At 42.7% G+C, this 22,464-nt stretch overlaps 1 protein-coding gene across 2 annotated transcripts in view; it reads left to right on the forward strand.

Moving 5' to 3' along the window:
* Positions 1-22,464, forward strand: part of TMEM241 (transmembrane protein 241) — a 116,559-nt gene that overhangs the window by 14,253 nt on the left and 79,842 nt on the right. For both annotated transcript variants that reach the window (XM_049620366.1, XM_049620367.1), the window contains exon 4: positions 10,114-10,195. In XM_049620366.1, the coding sequence (XP_049476323.1) occupies positions 10,114-10,195 (82 nt within the window). The remainder of the gene's footprint in view (positions 1-10,113; positions 10,196-22,464) is intronic.

Here is a 22,464-nt window from a genome sequence, read left to right on the forward strand (position 1 = left end):
CTATTAACCTGCCCCCAGCCCCTGGCAACCACCTTTCTGTTCTGTTTCTGTGAGTTTGACTTTTTGTTTGTTTGTTTTCTTAGTTTTTCTTTTTTTTTTTTTTTAAGACTCCACATATAATTCCAAATACCATGCAGTATTTTTCTTTCTTGGGACAGAATTTTTGGACCTTCGAAGTTTATAGTGGCTGCTGGTCATGCCTATACCACCCTGCAGGGCATAGGAATCTGCTGAACTCACACTTCAGTGTAGACCGCACCTCATGTCACTGTTGCTTTGTATCCATACAGTGTCTTGCAACAACTCAGCTCTGCCTTTGTGGCATGAAAGCCACCATAGACTACATACACAGATGGGTGTGGCTGTGTGCCAATAAAATGGTATTTCAGCAATAGGCAACAGGTGGGATATGGCCCATGGGTCACAGTTTGCTGACTCTTGTTCTAAGTTATGCTCTGTGAGAAACAGTATAATCACAGGGATTTTGGGTTCAAGTGATATTAGGGCTGAACTTTGTTAAGGGAGTTGACCCTCTGTGAGTCAGAGGAAGAGTAAAGAATGAAGGAGGAAAGGTCTAAGAATATTAGGAAAGAGGGACAGTAGTGAGTAGGATTCTTGAAGTACCATGTTCACCAGGATTGGACCCCCCAAAATGAAATCTAGGTATCTGCCCTAAGTAGGGAGTAGGGAGTTAATATATGTAAAAGTCCTTGTAAACTGTAAAGCAAATATTGACTTTATAATTGTAAGATATTACTGTTTTTGGCAATGCCAATAGGCAATATGAATCCTAGTATCTTGGTGGCTTGGTACTGTTTTTTAAGTTTATTTATTTATTTTGAGAGAGAGAGCGCATGCAGAGAGAGGGGGAGAAAGGGAATCTTAAACAGGGTCCGCATTGTCAGCGCAGAGCCTGACTCGGGCTCGAACCCACCAACTGTGGGATCATGACCTGAGTTGAAATCAAGATGCTCAACTGACTGAACCACCTAGACTTGGTATTTTTATGTTTGGAAACTATTTTTAGCTCCACTAGGTGTCAGCATAACGCAGAGAATTTTCAAGAACTCAGCTCAAAGGGCCCTCATGAACAGATAAACTTCTGAGTGTTTTGAGGGAGCAGATGTTCCTTCCATAATGCATGCTCTATTTGAAAAACAAGTGATTTAATTTAATTAGCCTTCATTTCGATAACAACAGTTTTATAATTCACGGCAACAGACTATTGTTAGCTTCTTGTAAAATGTTTTATCAGGATCCTTAGGGACAGGAGATGTACACAAACAAAAAAACAAACAAGCCCAAGACTCAAACAAGACACAATACTTGTGCTTATAAATCATATAAGAAAAACTATGTATCACCACAATTTTCAAACCAGACCCATGGCAAATAGTACTTTCCCCCAGGAGTTGCTGTGAGATCCATCCCTGCACACACGCACACACACACACACACACACACACACGCACACTCACACACTCACTGGCTCAGCAGTTCCCCAGAGGGCCTCGTACAACAGAGACCCAGCATTCTGTGAGGACCACCTCAAGATTTAATTCCATCATGCCTCTTTTGTTGGCACATAGGACAATGGACAAATAAGCCAGCATGGGAGGTGCCATCTTATAAATTATAGGTGGAGAAAAGGTGCATTAGTGGTATGTGCCTGGTTTGTCCCTAATGTGTAGGTATTTGGCTGCCGGAGAATTATATAGTCTTAGAGCTGGCAGTAGAAGGTGTCTTAGCTCGGGCTGCTATAACAGAAATACCAGAGATTGGAGATGCCTGGGTGGCTCAGTCTGTTGGGCATCTGACTCTTGGTTTCAGCTCAGGTGATGATCTCATGGTTTGTGAGATCGAGCCCCATGTCAGGCTCTGCTCTGACAGTGTGGAGCCTGTTTCGGATTCTCTCTCTCCATCTCTCTCTGCCCCTCCCCTGTTCACATATACTCTCTCTCTCTCAAAATAAATGAATAAACTTAAAAAGAAAAATACCAGGGGTGCCTGGGTGGCTTATTGGTTAAGCCTTCAACTTTGGCTCAGGTCATGATCTCATGGTTTGTGAGTTTGAGCCCTGTGTCAGGCTCTGTGCTAACAGCTCAGAGCCTGGAGCCTGCTTTGGATTCGGTGTCCCCCCCTCTCTCCTTCTGCCCCGCCCCTGCTTGCTCTCTCTCTCAAAAATAAATAAACATTAAAAAAATTAAAAAGAAAAAAAGAAAATACCAGGTGGCTTAACCAATAAACATTGATTTCTCACAGTTCTGGAGGCTGGGAAGTCCAAGATCAGGGTACCAGCATGGTAAGGTTCTGGTGAAGACCTCTTCTTGTCTATCTTTTCATCTCCTTCCATGGTGGAGGGGGAGGGAGAGAGGGAGAGAGAGAGAGAGAGAGAGAGAGCACGCGCGCTAATCCCATCATGAGGGCTCCACACTCCTGACCTCATTACCTCCCAAAGTCCCCACCTCCAAATTATCACACCGGGGGCAGGATTTCAACACAGGAGTTTGGAGGGAACACTAGCATGTACCCCATCACAGAGGGCTGAGTTGGCATAACCCCTCTGGAAGGCAATTTTGTAACTAATGCCACACTTTGATGAATGTGTCTTTGAGCTTCTGTTCCACTTCAGGGAGTTTATCCTGATATTGCAAAAACATGAATATGAAAAGGGAATGTACTCAAAGATAACTATTACAGCATTAGGTTAGTAAGAGGATTAACTTCAGTGTCCAGCAGTAGCCTATTATTCACTTATTAATAAACTGGTGATGATTTTTTTGACGTGGAAAGACGTTAAGCAGATTATGAGACAATGTGTACAGTAGGATCCCATTTTTGCTGCAGTGTTCATATATGTGCATATAGGCCCTGTTTGGGAGGAGACCTAGCAAGGTATTAACAGTGGTTGTTTTTGGGTAGCGGGGTTGCAATTGTAGTGTTTTTCTTGATTATCTGTACTTTGAAAATTTTCTAGCATGGAAAAGTACTACTTTTTTTTTAAGTTTATTTATTCATTTTGAGAGAGACACAAAGAATACACTGGACGGGCACAGAGAGGAGAGAGAGAGAGAGAGAGAGAGAGAGAGAGAGAGAGAATCCCAAGCAGGCTCTACACTGCCAGTGTGGAGCCTGATGTGGGGCTTGATGTGGGTCTCAAACTCATGAACCCATGAGATCATGATCTGAGCCAAAACCAAGAGCGGGATGCTTAACTGACTGAGCCATCCAGGTGCCCCTAAGTACTACTTTTTAATAAGATAACAAGATAAATTATTATAGGAAACAAAATGACTGCCTCCATGCCAAGTTTCTGAGTTCATGTCTATTGAAGAAAACATGTTTGTTAATGCAGTTAGTTTTCTGTTGTCACAGTTGTAGGTTACAACATGATTGTTAGAAATGTTTATTGAATTTGAAATTGTTAGAATTACCCATTAGGGCCATTTCAAAGAGGCAAATGGTGGGAAATTTTTTACTTTCATCCCTGTCCTTGAAAATCTAGTAGCTGTAAGCACCAGCAAATCTGTTCAGAGCAAATCCTCTGAAGGGCTTAAGAAAAGTATAGGAAAAAATGTGAATTAGGGTCATGCCTGGAGTTTTCTGGTGTATTTTGATGCTGTTGTTTTCCCCTTGTATCAGTCCAGAAAAAGGAAAAGAATATATATATTTTTAAGTGTTTATTTATTTTTGAGAGAGAGAGAGAGAGAAAGCGAGAAAGCGTGTGTGTACAGAGAGAGAGAGGGAGACACAGAATCGAAAGCAGGCTCCAGGTTCCAAGCTGTCAGCATAGAGCTTGACGCTGGGCTCAAACCCACAAACCATGAGATCATGACCTGAGCCAAAGTCGGATGCTCAACTGATTGGGCCACCCAGGTGCCCCAAGGGAAATATTTTTTTTAAGTTACCCAAGTAATACGTGATGACTCCTTCAGCAAATATTGGAGTGCCTAGCATATATACCAGACATTGTTTTCAGCACAGGGGGTGCATCGTGAACAAAACAGACAAAAAATGCGTGCCCTCATAGAGCTTATATTCTAGTTGAGGTAGATGGACAAGAAACAAAGGAAAATGGAAGTACATGATGTGTCAGATGGCAGTAAATACAGAGAAAAATAAAGCCGGGTAGGGGAATAGGTGTGCATGTGTGTGTGCCCGAGTGTGTTCTAGTGGGCGGGAGGGGGGGGTTATTATTTTATATACTCTAGGTAAGAAGGACTCAGGGATAAGCTGGCTTTTGAGCAGAGATCTGAGCCTGTGAGAGAGTAGACTCTGCAGGTGTCTGGAGGGGGAGGGTTCCTGGTGGAGGAAGCAAGAGCAGGCCCCAAGGTGCTTGGGATACTTGATGCCTAACAAGGAGGCCAGAATGCAGTTTTATTTTCCTTGTAAATGAAAACATCATTGTGGATAACTTTAAATACCTTTAAATACTGTAAAAAGTATGCATGTATACAGTAATACTGTAAAGAGTAGTGTGTGTGTGTGTGTGTGTGTGTAACTTTTCATATGTTTATTGGCTATTTGTATTTCTTATGTGTGTGTGAAAGAGAAATATACATACATACACTCACACACACATGCAAATACTTCTTTTTTGTCCACTGAGTATTTTTCTTTTGTGAAGTTGAGTTTTTTTCTTTAAAAAAATTTTTTTTAAAACCTTTTTTTAGTGTTTATTTTTGAGAGAGCAAGCATGAGCACGGGAGGGGCAGAGAGAGAGGGGACTGAGGATCCGAAGCAGGCTCTGTGCCGACAGGCTGACAGCAGCGAGCCCAATGCGATGCTCGAACTCGCAAGCTGTGAGATCATGACCTGAGCCCAAGTCAGACACTCAAGCTGACTGAGCCACCCAGGTGCCCCGATTTTTTTTTTCTTATCGATTTGTAAACACTCATTATACATCAAGGATATTAAATTCCAGCCTGTTTTATTTTTTTTTTATTTTTTTTATTTTTTTTAAATTTTTTTTTCAACGTTTTTTTTATTTATTTTTGGGACAGAGAGAGACAGAGCATGAACGGGGGAGGGGCAGAGAGAGAGAGGGAGACACAGAATCGGAAACAGGCTCCAGGCTCCGAGCCATCAACCCAGAGCCTGACGCGGGGCTCGAACTCACGGACCGCGAGATCGTGACCTGGCTGAAGTCGGACGCTTAACCGACTGCGCCACCCAGGCGCCCCTCCAGCCTGTTTTATATGTTGCCAGTATTTTTTCCTAAGTTGTTAATCATCTCTTGATTTTCTTTATGGTGTTTTTTGGCCAGTGCATTTTCTGTAGGTTGTAGATCAATCTACATGAAATCCCTTATGGCCTCTGTCTTTGGAGTTACATGTAGAAAAACCGGGAGAACATTTATTGCATGGTGTTGTGCCATGCACTGCTCTGTAATTGTGCGTCTTTCCTGCCCCACCCCTAGTGATCTAGGTGACCCCTAGATACCCCCAGCCCTAGATGACCTGACCTAGAAGAAAGGACACAGTCCGGGAAAATGTGTGAACTTTGTCCATCCCTTGGAGCTATTGGCTAAAGTTAGCTAAGTTTAGTTAGCTGGAACATTCCTTGGGAGTGAAGAGAGCTACTTTTAATTTCCAAAGATTTGGGTAACCATGTGCATGTTATAAGGTTATACTCTTCAGTGCCCAGAACCAGGTGTGATTTCCATCACTTATTGCTGTTATCTCCCTGGAAAATAATCCTCCATTTTAGCAGAGCTAATTAGGATTTTGAAATTACAGTTTCATTTTGTCCTGAAGAAATATTAAAAAAAAAGAGATGGCAAAAGCCCCCCAAAGCACCACCTTTATAGTTCCCATCTTCGCCTTGTCTCCACATAACCTGGAAAAGTACGGAAAACTCAGTTGTCAGGCATTTTATTTGCCCCAGGTAACTGTTGAAAGGTCTGACCTGTCCACGTTAAGATAGCAGATTACCTAACAGTCGTGGAAAACCCCTCAAGCCAGAGATCCCAATTCTGATTCCCGAAGCAGCAAGTATAAACAATTCTTCAAATTATGTAAGTGCATCTGTCGGCGGACTGCACTCCCTGTAGCAGGCTTTCTCTGAGGGAGAGAGTGTGTGCTCTTGTGACTGCCACCGTCTGCCCATTTCTCCTGCTAGTGTGTCAATTTTTTTTTAATGTGTGTTTATTTTGAGAGAGACGGAGATAGCACAAGTTGGAGGAGGGGCAGAGAAAGGGGTAGACAGAGAATCCCAAGCAGGCTCCATGCTGTCAGCACAGAGCCCCATGCAGGGCTTGAACTCACGAGTGAGACCACAATCTGAGCCAAAACCAGAAGTTGGACGCTTAACGGACTGAGCCACCCAGGCCCCCTGTTAGTGTATAAATTAAATGAGATCAATGTTGCAAAGAATTTGGGAATAATAGGGGTGCCTGGGTGGCTTAGTCTGTTAAGCGTCTGACTTCAGCTCAGGTCATGATCTCACGGTTTGTGGGTTCGGGCCCTGTGTCGGGCTGTCTGCTGTCAGCACAGAACCTGCTTCAGATTCTGTGTCTCCCTCTCTCTCTACCCCTCCCCCACTCTCTCTCTTTCTCAAAAATAAATAAACATTTAAAAAATTAAAAAAAAAAAGAATTTGGGAGTCATAGTTAGTGAAGAACCAACTTGTGACAAAGTCTTACTGAACCTTCAGAGACTTTTATTGCTGTGAGTAATGGACCAAGGAGGGAAATGTGGTGTCCCTTCTACTTCTCTGCATCACCCCCTCACCCCCTGCACCCACTTGAACTTTGAGTTTTATCTCAAGTATCACTTATTGGAGGCAGGTTTCTCTATCCTCACTGACTAGATCAGATGCCCTTATGGTATGGCATAGTCCTTTAGTCTCTTTTATAATATTCATGCATGTGATATTTTACATTGATTTATATGAACAAAACATACATGGCTCCCACCTTTATGAAACTTACAGTTTATTTGACAGGTGGGAGACATGTTAATAATATATGCAGAAGTTCCCTTATCTGACTCTGATAATTGATTGTCAGTGCAGAGCCTGATGCAGGCCTCGAACTCACTGACCATAAGATCATGACCTTGGCCGAAATCAAGAGTCGCGTGCATAACCGACCGAGCCACCCAGGCGCCCCAAGATTTTCTTTGTGTATGGATGGTCGACTGGTGTTCCCTTGAGTCTTTTCTTGCATCAACAACACTTAACGCATACCCTAAGATTTTCAGTGGAGTGAGAACTTTGATACTGTGAAACAATATGAATGCAGAGTTCTTTGTAATTTTTAATTATTTTTCTTCCCACCACCCCCCATCCTTTCATACTTGTTTTGCTCATATCTGTTTCGGCAGCACTTTTCACAGTGATTTGTATTTATCATTCTCGATAGCAGCTATAATTTTTTGTTGGTGTGTGGGGGGGAGGGAGGGAGGCAGCTGTCTCTGATGAGAGCTCATGAGGGCCAAGACAGGGTTAGGCAACCAGCTGCTTTTGCAGGTGTCTAAATTTCTGCCTTTGGTGCATGTTGCTCTGGCTCTGTCCGCCTAGAAGGTGGGCCCTGGGTGCGATAATTGTGGATCATAGTTCCATGGTTATATCCAAATGCTCCCACAGCTGCTCTGTAACATTTCCCAGAAGTCTCTGGTCCAACTGGATCTGTTTATTTTTCATAGTTAAAGTCATTTTTTTGTGTTTCGGGTACAGGGTTAAAATACAAGGTGTTCCCTAGCCATGTTTCCTTTCTTTTCTTTTCTTTCTTTCTTTCTTTCTTTCTTTCTTTCTTTCTTTCTTTTCCCCTAGCCATGTTTTTTTGTTTGTTTGTTTGTTTGTTTGTTTCACATCCATGGCCACTGAGATGCCCTGAGGTCTCTTGGAGCATATGACTGGGCAGGAGTCTTCTTTGTTTAAGAAGGAACAAAGCACAAATGCCTAGGGCCTTACTGAGCTCACATCCTGAAGCACCGGGCCTGCTGCAGTGGGTGTGCTGCTGTTTCACGCAGGGCACTCCTTCCCTCTTCACTATGCTCCCTGCTGTGTATGCTCTTGGGCCTCCTTGTGGTGCTCAGCGGGCCATGGGCCTGGATCCTGTCTCCCTTGACCTTTGTGAGCTTAAGGTCTAATGGGGAAGTCGTTTCCTAGAGGAGTAGCAATTGGTTTGATGTCAAGCATGATGTTGTTATCCATCAAGATGGAGAATAGCATCTTCCTTTCTCTATTCACCTATTGGCTGGAAGTGCAGACGTCTTTTATTGCAGTAAGACGAGTAAGAACAGAGAATATTCCTCAGGTCATTAGATGCTTAGTGTGCGACCAGAGCAGAATCATGCTGTGTTTGTTATATGTCAGTGTCTACCACTAGATTATGAGGTCCTTGAGGGCAAAGTGTGAAAGGGTGGCTTAAAGCTGGAGCTTTAGAGTCAGATGACCTGAATTCAAATTTTGGCTTTGCCATAACCAGCTCTTCTGACCACAGGCAAATTAAACTCTTTATTGCCTCAGTTATTTCATGTGCACAATGAGGATAATAATAATAATAATAATAATAACAAAGACATTTTCTTCATAAGGTGGTTGTACACATTTTTAAAAGACACAGCATAGAAAACACTTAGCAGACTGCCTCATTTGTAGCAAGTGCTCAGTAAATGTTAATTAGGATGCTGCTGTTAATAATAACTCTAGCACTGTCAGCACTTTGCAAATTGCTAGAAATATTTGCTGAATGAATATATTCAGGAAGTAGGGTTTGGAGGCCTAACTAGAGACTAGAGACATTTTAGCACCAGGTTCCCTGGGAAGGGTACAAAAGCAGGTCTGATCATAGATGCCTGCCCATGCTAATAAGATTCACAAAGAACATTTCTTGAGCTGGCATCATCCCAGGAGAGCAGTTCATTGAGTTAGCTGGGATTATTATGTTAAATTCTGCTGGAATGGTCTCATTTATTTATATCTATTATGAGAATAACTCCGGGAACTTGCGTAAGTGGACCAAATGTGTTTGTGACTGAGGGAACCTTAGTGATGGGTTCTCTATATAAAAACCGGGATTTTGCCTTTCTTGAAGACAGCAAGATTCTAAACTGTATTGAACAAAGCAGTTTCGGGGGCACCTGCGTGGCTCAGTTGGTTAAGTGTCTGACTGTTAATTTTGGCTCAGGTCATGATCTTATGGTTTGTGAGTTCGAGCCCACATCAAGCTCTGCACTGGCAGTGGAGAGTCTGCTTGGGATTCTTTCTCTCTCCCTCTCTCTCTGCCTTTCTCCTGCTTGCTCTCTCTCTCTCTCTTTCTCAAAATAAACAAACAAACTTAAAAAGAAAAAAAAAGAAAAAAGCAGTTTTTGGTGTGGCCACAATTGAATCAAGAAACGTGCCCTCCAGAAGTCCTTAGAGATTCCAGGTTGATGGTGGAAGATGTCAGCACATGGCCACCCAGCTTGAGTTCTAGTATTCTTTTTAAAATTCTGTCCTTTGGCACTTGCTTCCTTCTTTTGTGGTTCCATGGAGCCGTTTGATATATTGCCTCGGTAAATAGCCTTTAAAAATTTGTAATAATTTGGCATGGGTTCAACGCCTCTGGCTATTTAAAATCCAAAGAATAATGTTCACTGTCCTTAAAAAAAATCTTAAAAACCTTAAAAAAATCAGGGGTGCCTCAGTGAGTTGAACATCCGACTCTTGATTTCAGCTCAGGTCATGATCTCATGGTTGGTGGGATCGAGCCTTGTGCTGCCAGTGCAGAATCCCTGCTTGGGATTCTCTGTCTCTATCTGCCTCTCTCCTGCTCAAACACACTCTCTCTCTCAAAATAAATAAATAAAGTAAAAAAAATTTTTTGAAAAAATTCGGATCTGTTCTCTCTCCCAAACTTTAGGAAGCCTTTTTCCATCTCCAGATCGTTTGTGTTCCGTCGTGGGATCAGTAACACTAGGTAGTTGGCAGAGTGACGGGCTATAGCTGGATGACTTTGGCAGCCTCCCTCACTCTCAGTGGACACAGCCCATGTCACACTTCACAGGTCACTCAGAGATGTTAAGACAATCACCGTCGTATTTGGTGCATCTGAAAGGTCATGCCTTCCAGCTCGGTCTTTTGGACAGAAAGTGACAGAAATATTCTGGTCTCTTTCCCTTTTTTCAGATCTGATGTTTCGACGTGGCTTCCTGCTTCGGTGCTGTATGTGGGCATAATCTATGCCGGTTCCAGAGCATTATCCAAACTGGTAAGTTTTAGAGACTTTTTAGGGAGACATTTCCTCTTTCCTCTACCCCTTTGCTTTTTAACTTATTGTGCCTTGGATCCATAGAGGACAGGACATCAGCTTTCGTGATGGTGCACATAGACTGGAGAACAGCATGGGGCTTTTACCCCCTCTCCCTGAACTGAGGATAACCAGATGATAGGGTAGGGCCATCTTGTTTTATAAGATGAAGAAGCACCAATGGAGACAAGGAAGAGAAAGCTGTGATATTTATGGAGCCTGATACAAACAGGGCCAGCCTGCTCTACCTGAGCACAGGCCATCCTCGGGAGCAGGGAGAGTGGGCTCAGCCTGCTCCTTGCTTCTGAGGAACTGTAACCCTGCCCACTGGTGACGTGGACTGGGCGGTGCTGGGCTTAGGAGTGATGTACGTGCCTGGCACAGTGTTGACACCCAGTATGTAGGGACACTTGTTTTACTAGTGTCACCCACCCCATCCAGATTTGAGCTTCTCAAAGGAGGGAACTGTAAAGAACAAACTTCTTCCAGGTACACTAACTATATGAAAATATAAAAATGTTATTTTTCCATCAAAAGACAATTCACTGATACTTCCATTGACCAGAGACTCAGAACGAGGCTTAAAAATCAGTAATGCCTCTTCCTTTCTTGTACCCTGACTGCTCATATTGTTTCTATCTATCAGAAAATGATTGTACTCTGACTTTTGGAAAAAATGCAAAATTTACAGAACGATTTAATCTTTTTATGCAGTTTGTTGTTCTGTTGGTCCCTTAGATCTCAGATATGAAAACAGTAAAACAGACACAAAATCTGCCTACCTGCATGATAATGTTATTGTTAGGATAACCCCAAAGTTGCAAAATAGTGGTTGAGAGTTACTAGCGGTTAATTTCTAAATTAAACCATCATTTTTCTTGCATGATTCATAAGCTTGAGTCATTTAGATGCTGTGTTCAATAGGGGAGAAACGTCCTGGGTGGGCCCAAGAAATGACCAACTGCACACACATTGGTGCTCAGCCCAGAACCTGAGATCTGGTCTGGCTTCCTGCTGCCCCTTCTCTATTCTGTCCGGCTTTTGAGTCTGCTGCCTTGCTTTACACCTTCTGGCCTGCAGAGGGCGCTCTCCCTCCTAAAGCACAATACAGGTATTGATAAAAATGATGTATTCTTTCTTTTTTAAGTTTTTATTTGAATTCCAGTTAGCATACAGTGTAATATTAGTTTCAGGTGAAGAATTTAGTCATTCAACACTTACTACAACACCTGGTGCTCATCACAATACCCTCCTTAATCCCCATCTCCTATTTAAACCCCTTCCCCCCCACCTCCCCTCCTATAACCATCGGTGTGTTCTCTGTAATTAAGAGTCTGTTTCTTGGTTTGCCTCTCCTTACCCCCACCATGTTTATTTTAAGAACAATGTATTTCTTGTAGGAACTGGATAGTGATGGATGCCAGAATTTTGAAGTTTGCATAACTATCATTGGGCTAGCAATAACAATATTTTTTGTTTGTGCAGTGCCTTTTCATATGTTTCTAGAGTGATTTTCTCTCTTTTTATGTGATTCCCATATTCACCTGACAGGTGATGGATGGGGCAGATGTTAATCACCTGACAGAGGAAGGAACTCAGGTGTGGCAAGTCTTGGTAACTTGCCTCTAGTCCCAACTAGACAGCTCCTCTAACTCCAGACCTTTTGCCTTTTCAGCTTTGTCTTTTTAGGGCCAACATGTATGGATTTTATAATAGCCCAGGGGAGAGTAGTCCAGGCCTAATTTAGACTCTTCTCATGGTAAACATTAGAAAGCTCATAAACTGTTCTAAGCAAAAGGGAAATTTACTGGATCATATATATCATTGAAAAGTTGTAGATCACGCAAGGCTTTATCCAGAGGTTCCAAATATGGTTTCTGTCTCCCTTTCAGTTCTGCTCTGTCTTTTCTCCATTTCACAGCCAGGCTCTCCCCTCATGGGTGTTGTTGACTCCAGGCCCACATCCTTACAACTTGAAGTCTAATGGAAAGAGACTCATCCTTATAGTTTCTGCATGAGTCCCGGTATTCACTCTGAATACAGCAGTAGGGCCACTACCCTTCCCAGGTCTGAAAGCCAACTAGGAAGATGGAATTATGCCGATTGGTTGGTCCTGGATCATCATCTCCATTTACTGTGGCTGGAGAGACTCAGAGCACCATTTGGCCGGCCCTGGTCTTACAGTATCCCCACCTGGTTCCCATCGACTGAGACAGGGTGTGGCAGATCCTTGATACTGCGATGCTTCGCCAAAAGAAGGGATAAGGATACTAGGTGGCCTAAAATCCTTCAAAAGCCCATTGTAAAGGTCAGTCCAGTATATTCTCAGGCAGATGAGGAGTTCCATAACCTACTACAATGCTCCTTGAAGTGTGATCCACATGCGGTGCCAATCTGTGAGCTCTTTGTCACCTGTCCATAAGGAGATTGTGCTAGAATGTACATCAACTTTGGCACTAAACACCTTGTTCAGTTGAGCTGACTTTTTTTTTTTTCATAGTGAGACTTCTTGAGAAAGGAAGCAGTGCACTGATTTACCTTCTGGCCTGAGCTTATTTTCGGGGTGACTGGCACTGTGAGTGGCATTGGGCTAGAGCACAGCCTTCTTTAACAGGCAAAAAGAAGCTGCTGCAAAACTCAAACTCTTCGAGCAAAGGAAAACAACCAAAACCCAAATATACCCAATTAGAGTGGGAGGAACACAGAAAAGAGACGCTCATTATTGTTTTTCAGTGAAATAACAACCCGGCATCTTTTCTTTGTTTTCTGAGGTTTTTGTTTTTACATAGCTGCTTACAAATTTATAGAGTGGGTTAAACACAAGGCAGTCATACAGCTTGTGTTAGATAGAAAACAGGCATCAATTTGCTGCCGTCAAGCTGTCAGTTTAATGAATCCACAAGGAATTGGGGTAAGTGCTCAGTTAAAATCCGTGGGTATATTGTTATGCAGAACACTTTCCAGGTAGTTCTGCTCCACAAAGATCTCCCTTATCTGACAAGATTTTGAAGCTCTGTTCTTCTGACGTGCAACTCCTAAGAGGAAGCTGGTTTAACTCATTCTGTAAAGGCATAGCAGGGAAAATTCTTTACTGGTTTTTCCTGCTCACAACCGAATGATATACAAAGTTAAGGGAAGGGGATTATTCTTGTGGTTTATCCATTCAGCACATACTCATGGGGGGTCTACTATGGGCTGGTCGCTTAAAAACAAAGAAGATATGGTTCCTGACCTTGAGAAACTTCAAGGGGAGTGGGAAAGACACACAGCTCACCATGGGAAGAGACACTATGAATATTCGGTGTTAGCGTGTGCCGGGCACTTTCCGTTGCCACTCTTCATCACATATGAGGTCAGACTTAATTACTCCCGCTTACAGATGAGGAAACTGAGATCTAAATTATTTGGCCAAGGTCAACAACTCGTAAATGTTAAAGCAGAGGTGTAAATCCAAGCGTGTCCAACCACAACAGGTCATCTCCAAAGCTTACCATCTTTCCTCCCTAAATCACATCAGGGGAGACCCAGGGGAGATCAGCCCATGAGGGCTGAGCTGGGGTAAGTAGAGAGGAACCATGTAGTTGCTGTCCCGTCTACTTGGGCTAATTGGGGCAGTTTCTCCAGCTGTCCTACACTGAATAAGGTCACAGTGATGACGATGATAATGGTTCTGATGGCAGGAGTGTTGGTCTTTGGAGTGTCAGTACAACCTTGACTGGTCATTATTACTCTCATTGTAATTTCCCAGCCGAAGCCTCGTCAGCATGACAGGGTTGCCTCAAAGCCTGTGCTGGTGAGTGTTTAGAACAGATGTGCAAAGTCATACATTAGTGAGCTTGCCAGTGAGAGGCCATCCTGGTGTTGGTGATTTGGCTGCTCAAACCATGTCGTTTTCTTGCCCCGGGGAAGCCAGGGTCAGTAGTTGAAGGACTCTGCAAATCTGAGCTAAGGCAGTTTGACAGGACCACTCTTGGTCTCTCACCCAGCTCTTTGATCTTGGCCCTTCCCTAAATGCTTGTTGGGATGTGTCTTCCATGAGCACAAAATTCACTCCACACGTTGCGATGGAGCTTGGATGGGGTGTTGGTAAGGAAACGTACGTGGATAACTAGACCCAGATGGAGCAAATTACTCAGTTAAGCAGACTGGAGCCCATGGGTCCCCTTCCCATTTGTTTGGCTCTTATATTACGTGAAGGAACTTGGATCCACAAAGGAAAAGAATGTAAATGTTGATATAAAATGGAGACTCTTCCCCTGATGTTCCCTGTTACTGCCGATTTGAGGCAGCTCTCCTCTTTCATGTTGGTTTCCTACCAGAGCTGATCAGAGTCCATTTGCAAGGATTACTTTTTAAGGCGTGGGCTTGGTGGCAAAATAGTAAACCCCTCCTCTGGATTTTACTTATCTTCTTGCTCCATCTGAAGATGATGTTCTCCATAACCCTTATAAAATGACTTATTAAAACAGGGCTGCAGGGGCGTCTGAGTGGCTCAGTCAGTTAAGCGTCTGACTCTTGATCTCAGCTCTGGTCTTGATCTCAGGGTTGTGAGTTCAAACCCTGTATTGGGCATGGAGCCCACTTAAAAAAAAACAAATAAAAAACAAAACAAAACAAAAAAAACCCGGGGCTCCAGGGGAAAAAGTTTATGACACTGGATTTGGCAATGATTTCTTGGATATGACACCAACAACACAGGCAACAAAAAAATAGACAAATTGGACTTCATCAAAATGAAAAACTTTGGTATATCAAAGGCCACCATCAACAGAATAAAAAGGCAACCCATTGAATGGGAGAAAATACTTGCAAATCATTTATCTGATAAGAGATGTTGAACAGAGTTCAATTTCTAGGCCCAAGACAGAGCTCCTCCTTTTTGGGGTGCTACCAACTAAACTTTAGCATTCCTGTAAATGCTTTGCTTGACCAGAAACACAGTACATCCAGACAGCCAATCCCCAAACACCACGGCAACTCTGGGTTCTATACTTATTTCCTTGTTCCTTGATCTTCCTAAATAAGGTCAGATCTGCAACCCCAGCTAATCGTACCATTTCCCTATTGCCACTTTTTTTTTTTCAAAATTTTTAATGTTTATTTATTTTTCAGAGAGAGAGGGAGAGACAGAGCATGAGCAGGGAAGGGGCAGAGAGAGAGGGGAACACAGAATCCAAAGCAAACTCCAGGCTCTAGCTGTCAGCACAGAGCCAGACATGGGGCTGGAACTCACAAGCCCTGAAGTCAAGACCTGAGGCAAAATCAGAAGCTTAACCAACCTAGCCACCCAGGTGCCCCTCCCTGTTGCCACTTCTAATGCTTCATAAAACTCATTCTTCCCCAGAACCCCTTGGGAAGAGTGCCCCACTGTTTCTGAGGCACCATACTTCCCCAATCCAAGGATTGTTTTCCCTTGAATAAAGGACATCAACCTCATTACCAAATTTAGTTTTGTCATTCAATAGGGATTAATATCCAGAATATAGAGAAAAATCCTCAACTCAACAACAAAAACCAAACAGCCCAATTCAAAAATGGCCAAAGGACTTGAAAGGATATTTCTGCAAAGAAGATGTACAGATGGCTAATAGGCCCTTGGAAAGATGCTCAGCATCATTAATCATTAGGGAAATGCAAATCAAAACCATAACAAGATACCACTTCACATCCCCAAGGATGGCTGTCATCAAAAACCCGGAAAATAGTAAGTGCTGGTGAGGATGTGGAGAAATTGGAGCTCTTGTGCAGTGCTGTTGAGAATGTGAGCGGGTGCAGCTGCTATGGAAAATAGTATGGAGGTCCCTCAAAAAATTAAAAATAGACTTACTGTATGATCCAGCAATTTCACTTCTGGGTTTACACACACACAAAAAAAAAAAAAAAAAAAAAAATTGAAAGCAGGGAGTTGAACAGATATTTGGACATCCAGGTTCATAGCAGCACTATTTAAAATAGCCAAAAGTTGGAAACAACCCAAGTGTCCTTTGATGGGTGAATGGATAAACAAAATGTGGAATATGCATACAATGGAATACTATTTAGCCTTAAGAAGGAAAGAAATTCTGACATAGGCAGCATCTTGGATGAACTCTGAGGGCATCATGTTAAATGAAAGGCGCCAGTCAAGAAAGGACAAATACCGTGTAATTCCACTTCTATGACGTGCTTAGAGTGGTCAAGGGGCCAGGGGGAAGAGAGAGTGAGGAGTTAGTATTTAATGGATACAAAGTTTGAATTTTGCAAGTTGAAAAAATTCTGGAGATGGATGGGGGTGATGGTTGCATAACAGTGTGAATATACTTAATGCCACTGAAGGTACCTTAAAAATGGTTAAAATGAGGGGCACCTGGGTGGCTCAGTCGGTTAAGTGTCTGACCCTTGATTTATGGCTGAGGTCATGATCTCATGGTTCGTGAGATCGAGCCCCAGCGTGAGGCCTACTTGGGATTCTCTCTCTCCTTCTCTCTCCCCCTCCCCTGCTCACATGCTCACGCACATGCACACACACTCAAAATAAATAAATAAGCATTAAAAAGAATACATACATAAATAAAAATGGTTTAAAATGGTAAATGCTATGTGTACATTTTATCTCAATTTTAAAATATATTTAAAAAACCCTCGACTCTGTTAGAGGCTTTCTTGAGGATAATAAGAAGAGGAGGAGATGATAACGGGTTCTCACTTGACTAACGCAGACTTTCTTTGGCTGCTGTAGGACACGCATATTTGTTTTAACTCATTCATGTCTATGCATTTCAGTAAAAAGTGTGAGAAAAATAGCAATTCACTGAAAACAGGCCAGTCTGCCCTCTGTTCTGGCCTGTACATTTGTGTCCCCAAGTGAACGAGCTGGAACAAGCCGCTGTCCCTTGGGTCTTTTCTTATTCCCAGGCATCTTGCCAAGGTGGAGGAACCTTGGTGCTTTAAAATGTCCATTTTTCACACAACAAGGCCCTTAAAACACAGGCCAGCTACTTTATGTGATGCACAGAGGAAGGACAGAGATGGCCTCCAAAAGCTCATACTGGAGATACACTGGCAAAAGGGGAATCTGGTCCTCTGCCCTTAGGGGCTTTGCCATATAACGACAATAATAAGATTAATGGAAATAATAATAACTCATGCAAATCAGCTTATGAATGTATTCATTTGCATGTACATCTTTATTTTTTTTTTTAAATTTTTTTTTTCAACATTTTTTATTTATTTTTGGGACAGAGAGAGACAGAGCATGAACGGGGGAGGGGCAGAGAGAGAGGGAGACACAGAATCGGAAACAGGCTCCAGGCTCCGAGCCATCAGCCCAGAGCCTGACGCGGGGCTCGAACTCACGGACCGCGAGATCGTGACCTGGCTGAAGTCGGAGGCTTAACCGACTGCGCCACCCAGGCGCCCCTGCATGTACATCTTTAAATACCTCACCATCTTCCAGAAAGGATGTGTGGTGGGTTGAAAGAATAATTAAAATAACATAGACTTTTTTAATGAATGGAATTTTACAGGAAATCTAGGTGGAGAATAATAGAAGAACTAGATGAGGCTGCAGAGAGACTTAGTGCATAGACATTCATACTGTAATATCCTACAAAATAAATACAGTTGGGCCTTGAATTTAGTTTTCGGCATTCTGTGGCCAAATGAAAAAGTTACAAGACCCTCAGTGCTTGTAGGATAAGAGTGGGGTCATTTTTACACCTGTCGCAAGCATAGTATGATGTATAGAACTGTTGAATCACTACGTCGTATACCCGAAACTGTTGTACCATTGTGTGTCCATGATATTGAAATTAAAGTTAAAAGAAAAACAAGAGTGAGGTCATTGCTGAAGAAGAGCAAAGCTTCCTTACTCTCAGGTCCTGTGTCCTCCAAAAAGGTAGACTGGGCCACTTAATGAGGCAGGGTCTTCAACAACATCCTTATAACAAACACAGTGGTAGCCTAGTGTCTAGGATTCTTAGAGTATTTAGGATGCATGATGAAATAGAACAGTTCAGTAGGAGCAGTTCTCTGGGGCTAAAACTGCTACCCTGGTTATCTGGCTTCCTTTGCAGACTGCCTTTAGGCAACCATCCAGGAACATTGTTTCTGGCATGCATGATTTTGATAAAAATTGGGTAGTCAACAGTTCAAAATTACATTCTTTGGCAAAAGCCTGGGGTGCAATTATTTTATCTTGTAGATTAAATCCACACCCACATATTTAAAAATCATCCAAAGAGAAGATGGGATTGACATTCTTTTACAAAAATTAACAAGCTGACCCCGAGCTCCTGCGTGAAAAAGGGAGTCTCATCCTTGTCTACAGAGTGACCCAAGGCCCTGCCTGTGGGTGGGGCCAACTTCTCCATAGAAAACTATTCTAACTCAGTCCCAACACCTGAACAAATAACAATCAAAGCTTCAAAATTCCACTCTGGACAGCATGGGAATAATGAGAAAATATATATTTTTTTAACTTTTTTTAATGTTTATTTTTTATTTTTATTTTTTAACTTTTATTCAGTTCTGAGAGACAGAGCGCAAGCAGGGGAGGGGCAGAGAGAGAGGGAGACACAGAATCTGAAGCAGGCTCCAGGCTCCAGGCTCTGAGCTGTCATCACAGAGCCCAACACCGGGCTCGGAACTCACGAACAGTGAGATCCTGACCTGAGCTGAAGTCGGCGCTTAACCAACTAAGTCATCCAGGCACCCCTAATGTTTATTTATTTTTGAGAGAGAGAGAGAGAGACAGAGCCCAAGGAGGGAGGGGCAGGGAGAGAAGGGGAGACACAGAATCGGAAGCAGGCTCCAGACTCCCAGCTGTCAGCACAGAGCCTGACGTGGGGCTTGAACCCATGAACCATGAGATCACGATCTGAGCCGAAGTTGGACACTTAACTGACTCAGCCACCCAGCTGCCCTGGGAATAATGAAAACTTTTAAATAATAGATACCAACTTCTTTTCACAGCCAGAGAAAAATTTCCCATGGTACATGGATAAAATGTTGAATTTTAAGCTAATGGACTCTAAGAATAAATTAGTTGCAAACTGTACCCCTAGATAACTAACTAAATTGGCTTGCAGTGTAGTTGAATTTGGCTAATTACATTTTGTGTCAAAAATGATGATTTGGGCTTTATAGTAGTTCATCTTGGCCATTTTTCCTGAATGAAAGATGGTAGGACCTTTTGTTGTTGAGGCCATTCCTAGACCCCTGACAATGTGGAAGAACTTACCTATTTTTCTGTTCTCTTTAGCAGCAAGCAAGTATATAGATTTGCTAAAAGTGGTTTTCAAACTGTTAAGAGGAAGGTTAAAAAAGAGAACCAAAATATATTCCTCCATTTTCTCATCTGCATAATGGGGGGTATTAATAACATCTACCTGGTAGAGTTATAATGACAATTAAATATGCAAAAGCAGTTAGGATAGCAGCTAGCACATAATAAGCATTCAATATATCTTAGCTATTATTATTGCTAGTATCATTTCTCAGAACTTTTGTCTGATTTGACAAAAAGTAAGTCCTGCTGAACCTCATTTCATAAGATAATAAAGGGCAGGTTTTCTAAAAGAATCAGTCACTAGGGGCTCTCCTGAACTGATAGCATAGTTCAGACTGGGACTTGTACACCGAATTAGAGGCCAAGGAAAATCAGTAATAAAAGTTGCAAACTGTGTTAGTAACTGCTTTTCATAGGCCTCTATGGAGGCTGAGATCGTCAATTGTACAATTACAGGTTTGGGGTTTTTTAAAGTTATTTATTTATTTTGAGAGAGGAGGATAGTGTGTGCATGGGAAGGGCAGAGAGGGAGAGAGGGAGAGAGAGAGAATCCCAAGTAGGCTCTGCACCGTCAGCACAGAGCCTGACGCAGGGCTCAAACTCATGAACTGTGAGATCATGACCTGAGCTGAAACCAAGAGTCGGATGCTCAACCGACTGAGCCACCCAGGCACCCCACAATTACTGTTCCTAAAGCCTGCTAGCTTCTCAGTAGAAAAATGGCTTGAGAAATCCAGAGTTAAATTTTTTAAAGTAGCAGTGGAAGCTATCCTTTAAAAAAGGATAAGAGGGACACCTGAGTGGCTCAGTCAGCTGCGTCCAACTCTCGGTTGTGGCTCAGGTCATGATCTCACAATTTATGGGATTGAGCCCCAAGTCGGGCTCTGTGTTGACATCGTGAAGCCTGTTTGGGATTCTCTCTCTCTCTCCTTCTTTCTCTGCCCTCGCCCCACTCTCTCTCTCTTAGTAAGTAAATACATTAAAAAATAAAAGAAAATTAAAAAGGTCATAGAGCTTACCCTGAGTTCATGTATTTTATTTTTTATTTTATTATTTTTAAAAGATTTTATTTTTAAATAATCGCTACACCTAACATGGGGTTTGAACTCACAGCCCCCAACACCAAGAGTCACATGCTCTTCTGAATGAACCAGCTGGGTCCCCCTGAGTTCCTATATTTTAGATCATACCAGTTTTCTTACTGGAGGGAGCAGACTGGTGGGATTTGGAACACACCAGTCCTACTGGACTTTGGACAGTTGTAGGGCCAGGAAGGTTACACTGGGGGCTTGCTGTAATTTGGGTTTTGTAGCATCAAGGTTAGGAGCTTGGGCTTTGTAGAGAGCCTGGATTGGAGGCATGGCTTGGCCTCTGAACTCGTTGTGAGCTCTCAGCAAGTTTCCTCATCTTCTGAGCATTCGTTTCCTTGTCTATAAATCAAGTGGTAGCACCCACTAATTGAGTTGTTGGAAGGAGTTTTTGTGTGTGTGTGTGTGTTTTTTAATTTGGAAACAAACATTCCAGATGTTTGATCTGGTATTCCAGATCTGTGATCTAGTGTAATGAGTGTCTTTGATACCAAATTTTCCCAATGTTTTTTAACATGATGGAATAGAGGGCTTTAAAAAGAATATACCTTCTTTACATGAATTCAAAAGTCCCATGATTAAGACCCATCTCACTTTTAAAAAGTGGGGGGAGCGCCTGGGTAGCTCAGTCGGTTGAGTGTCTGCCTCTTGATCTCAGCAAAGCTCTTGATTTTAGGGTCATGAGTTCAAGCCCATGTTGGGCTCCATGTTGGGCTCCATGCTGGGCATGGAGCAGTGGGGGTGTTTTCCTCACTTTATGCGGAAGATGCACCAAATAAGGTTGAAGGCGATTCCTGGTCACAGCCTGCCTAACCTCGCCCTCACTGTCATTCTCGCAGCCCTTTGGGCCAAATGCAAAGAGCCTGTGACATGAGCAGAGCCCAAAGCAGCCCCCAAGGCCCCAACATGGCAGCTGGGAAGGAGATTTAAATAAAAGAATGCAATTAAAATACTTAGCACTGTGCCCAACACATTGTTGGTAGCTGTCATTAGTGTACTTGAAAATGAATTCTGTGTGTATGATAGATCCTTTTCCAGAATGTGACCAGAGCAGAGTCTAGGGAGATCGAGAAACCTATCCATGGTTTATTAAATCAAGAAAATTAGCCTCCTTTGAGGTCTAGAGTTCCTAAATCTGGTGTCCTTTAAAAAGGTCTCCATTTTCGGGGGCACCTGGATGGCTCAGTCGGTTAAGCCTCCCACTTTGGTTCAGGTCATGATCTCATGGTTTGTGTGTTCGAGCCCTGCATCAGGCTCTGTGCTGACAGCTCAGAGCCTGGAGCCTGCTTCAGATTCTGTGTATCCCTCTCTCTCTGCCTGTCCCCTGCTCGTGCTCTGTCTCTCAAAAATTAAAATAAAATTTTTAAAAAAGTCTTCATTTTTTATGGGTTTATTTATTTTTGAGAGAGAGAGAGAGAGAGAGAGAGAATGCGCACATGCAATAAGGGTAGGTAGGGGCAGAGAGGGAGGGGACAAAGGATCCAAGACAGGCTCTGCACGGACAGCAGAGAGCCCAATGCAGGGCTTGAACTCATGAACCATGAGATCATGACCTGAGCCGAAGTTGGATGCTTCACCAACTGAGCAACCGAGATGCCCCAAAAGGTCTTAATTTTAAATAAATAGTATCCAGGCTGCCCTTTCATATTTTCATGTAACCCACCCAAGATTTTCTTTGCTATCTTCTCAAGCTGAGAACCAGAAGCCCAGGCCCTAAGTTTGCCAAACATGGCCTAATAGATAAAGCCAGTTAAAAAAAAATCTCTATTGATCTTAAAACAATAAATATTAATTCAAAATATAAAAATTTAAGAGGAATAAAAAGAAGCACAAAAGATAAATTAAAAACTAGAAAATAATAAATATCAAGTATG

Source organism: Panthera uncia (assembly GCF_023721935.1).
Source record: "Panthera uncia isolate 11264 chromosome D3 unlocalized genomic scaffold, Puncia_PCG_1.0 HiC_scaffold_8, whole genome shotgun sequence".
NCBI classification, from domain to species: domain Eukaryota; kingdom Metazoa; phylum Chordata; class Mammalia; order Carnivora; family Felidae; genus Panthera; species Panthera uncia.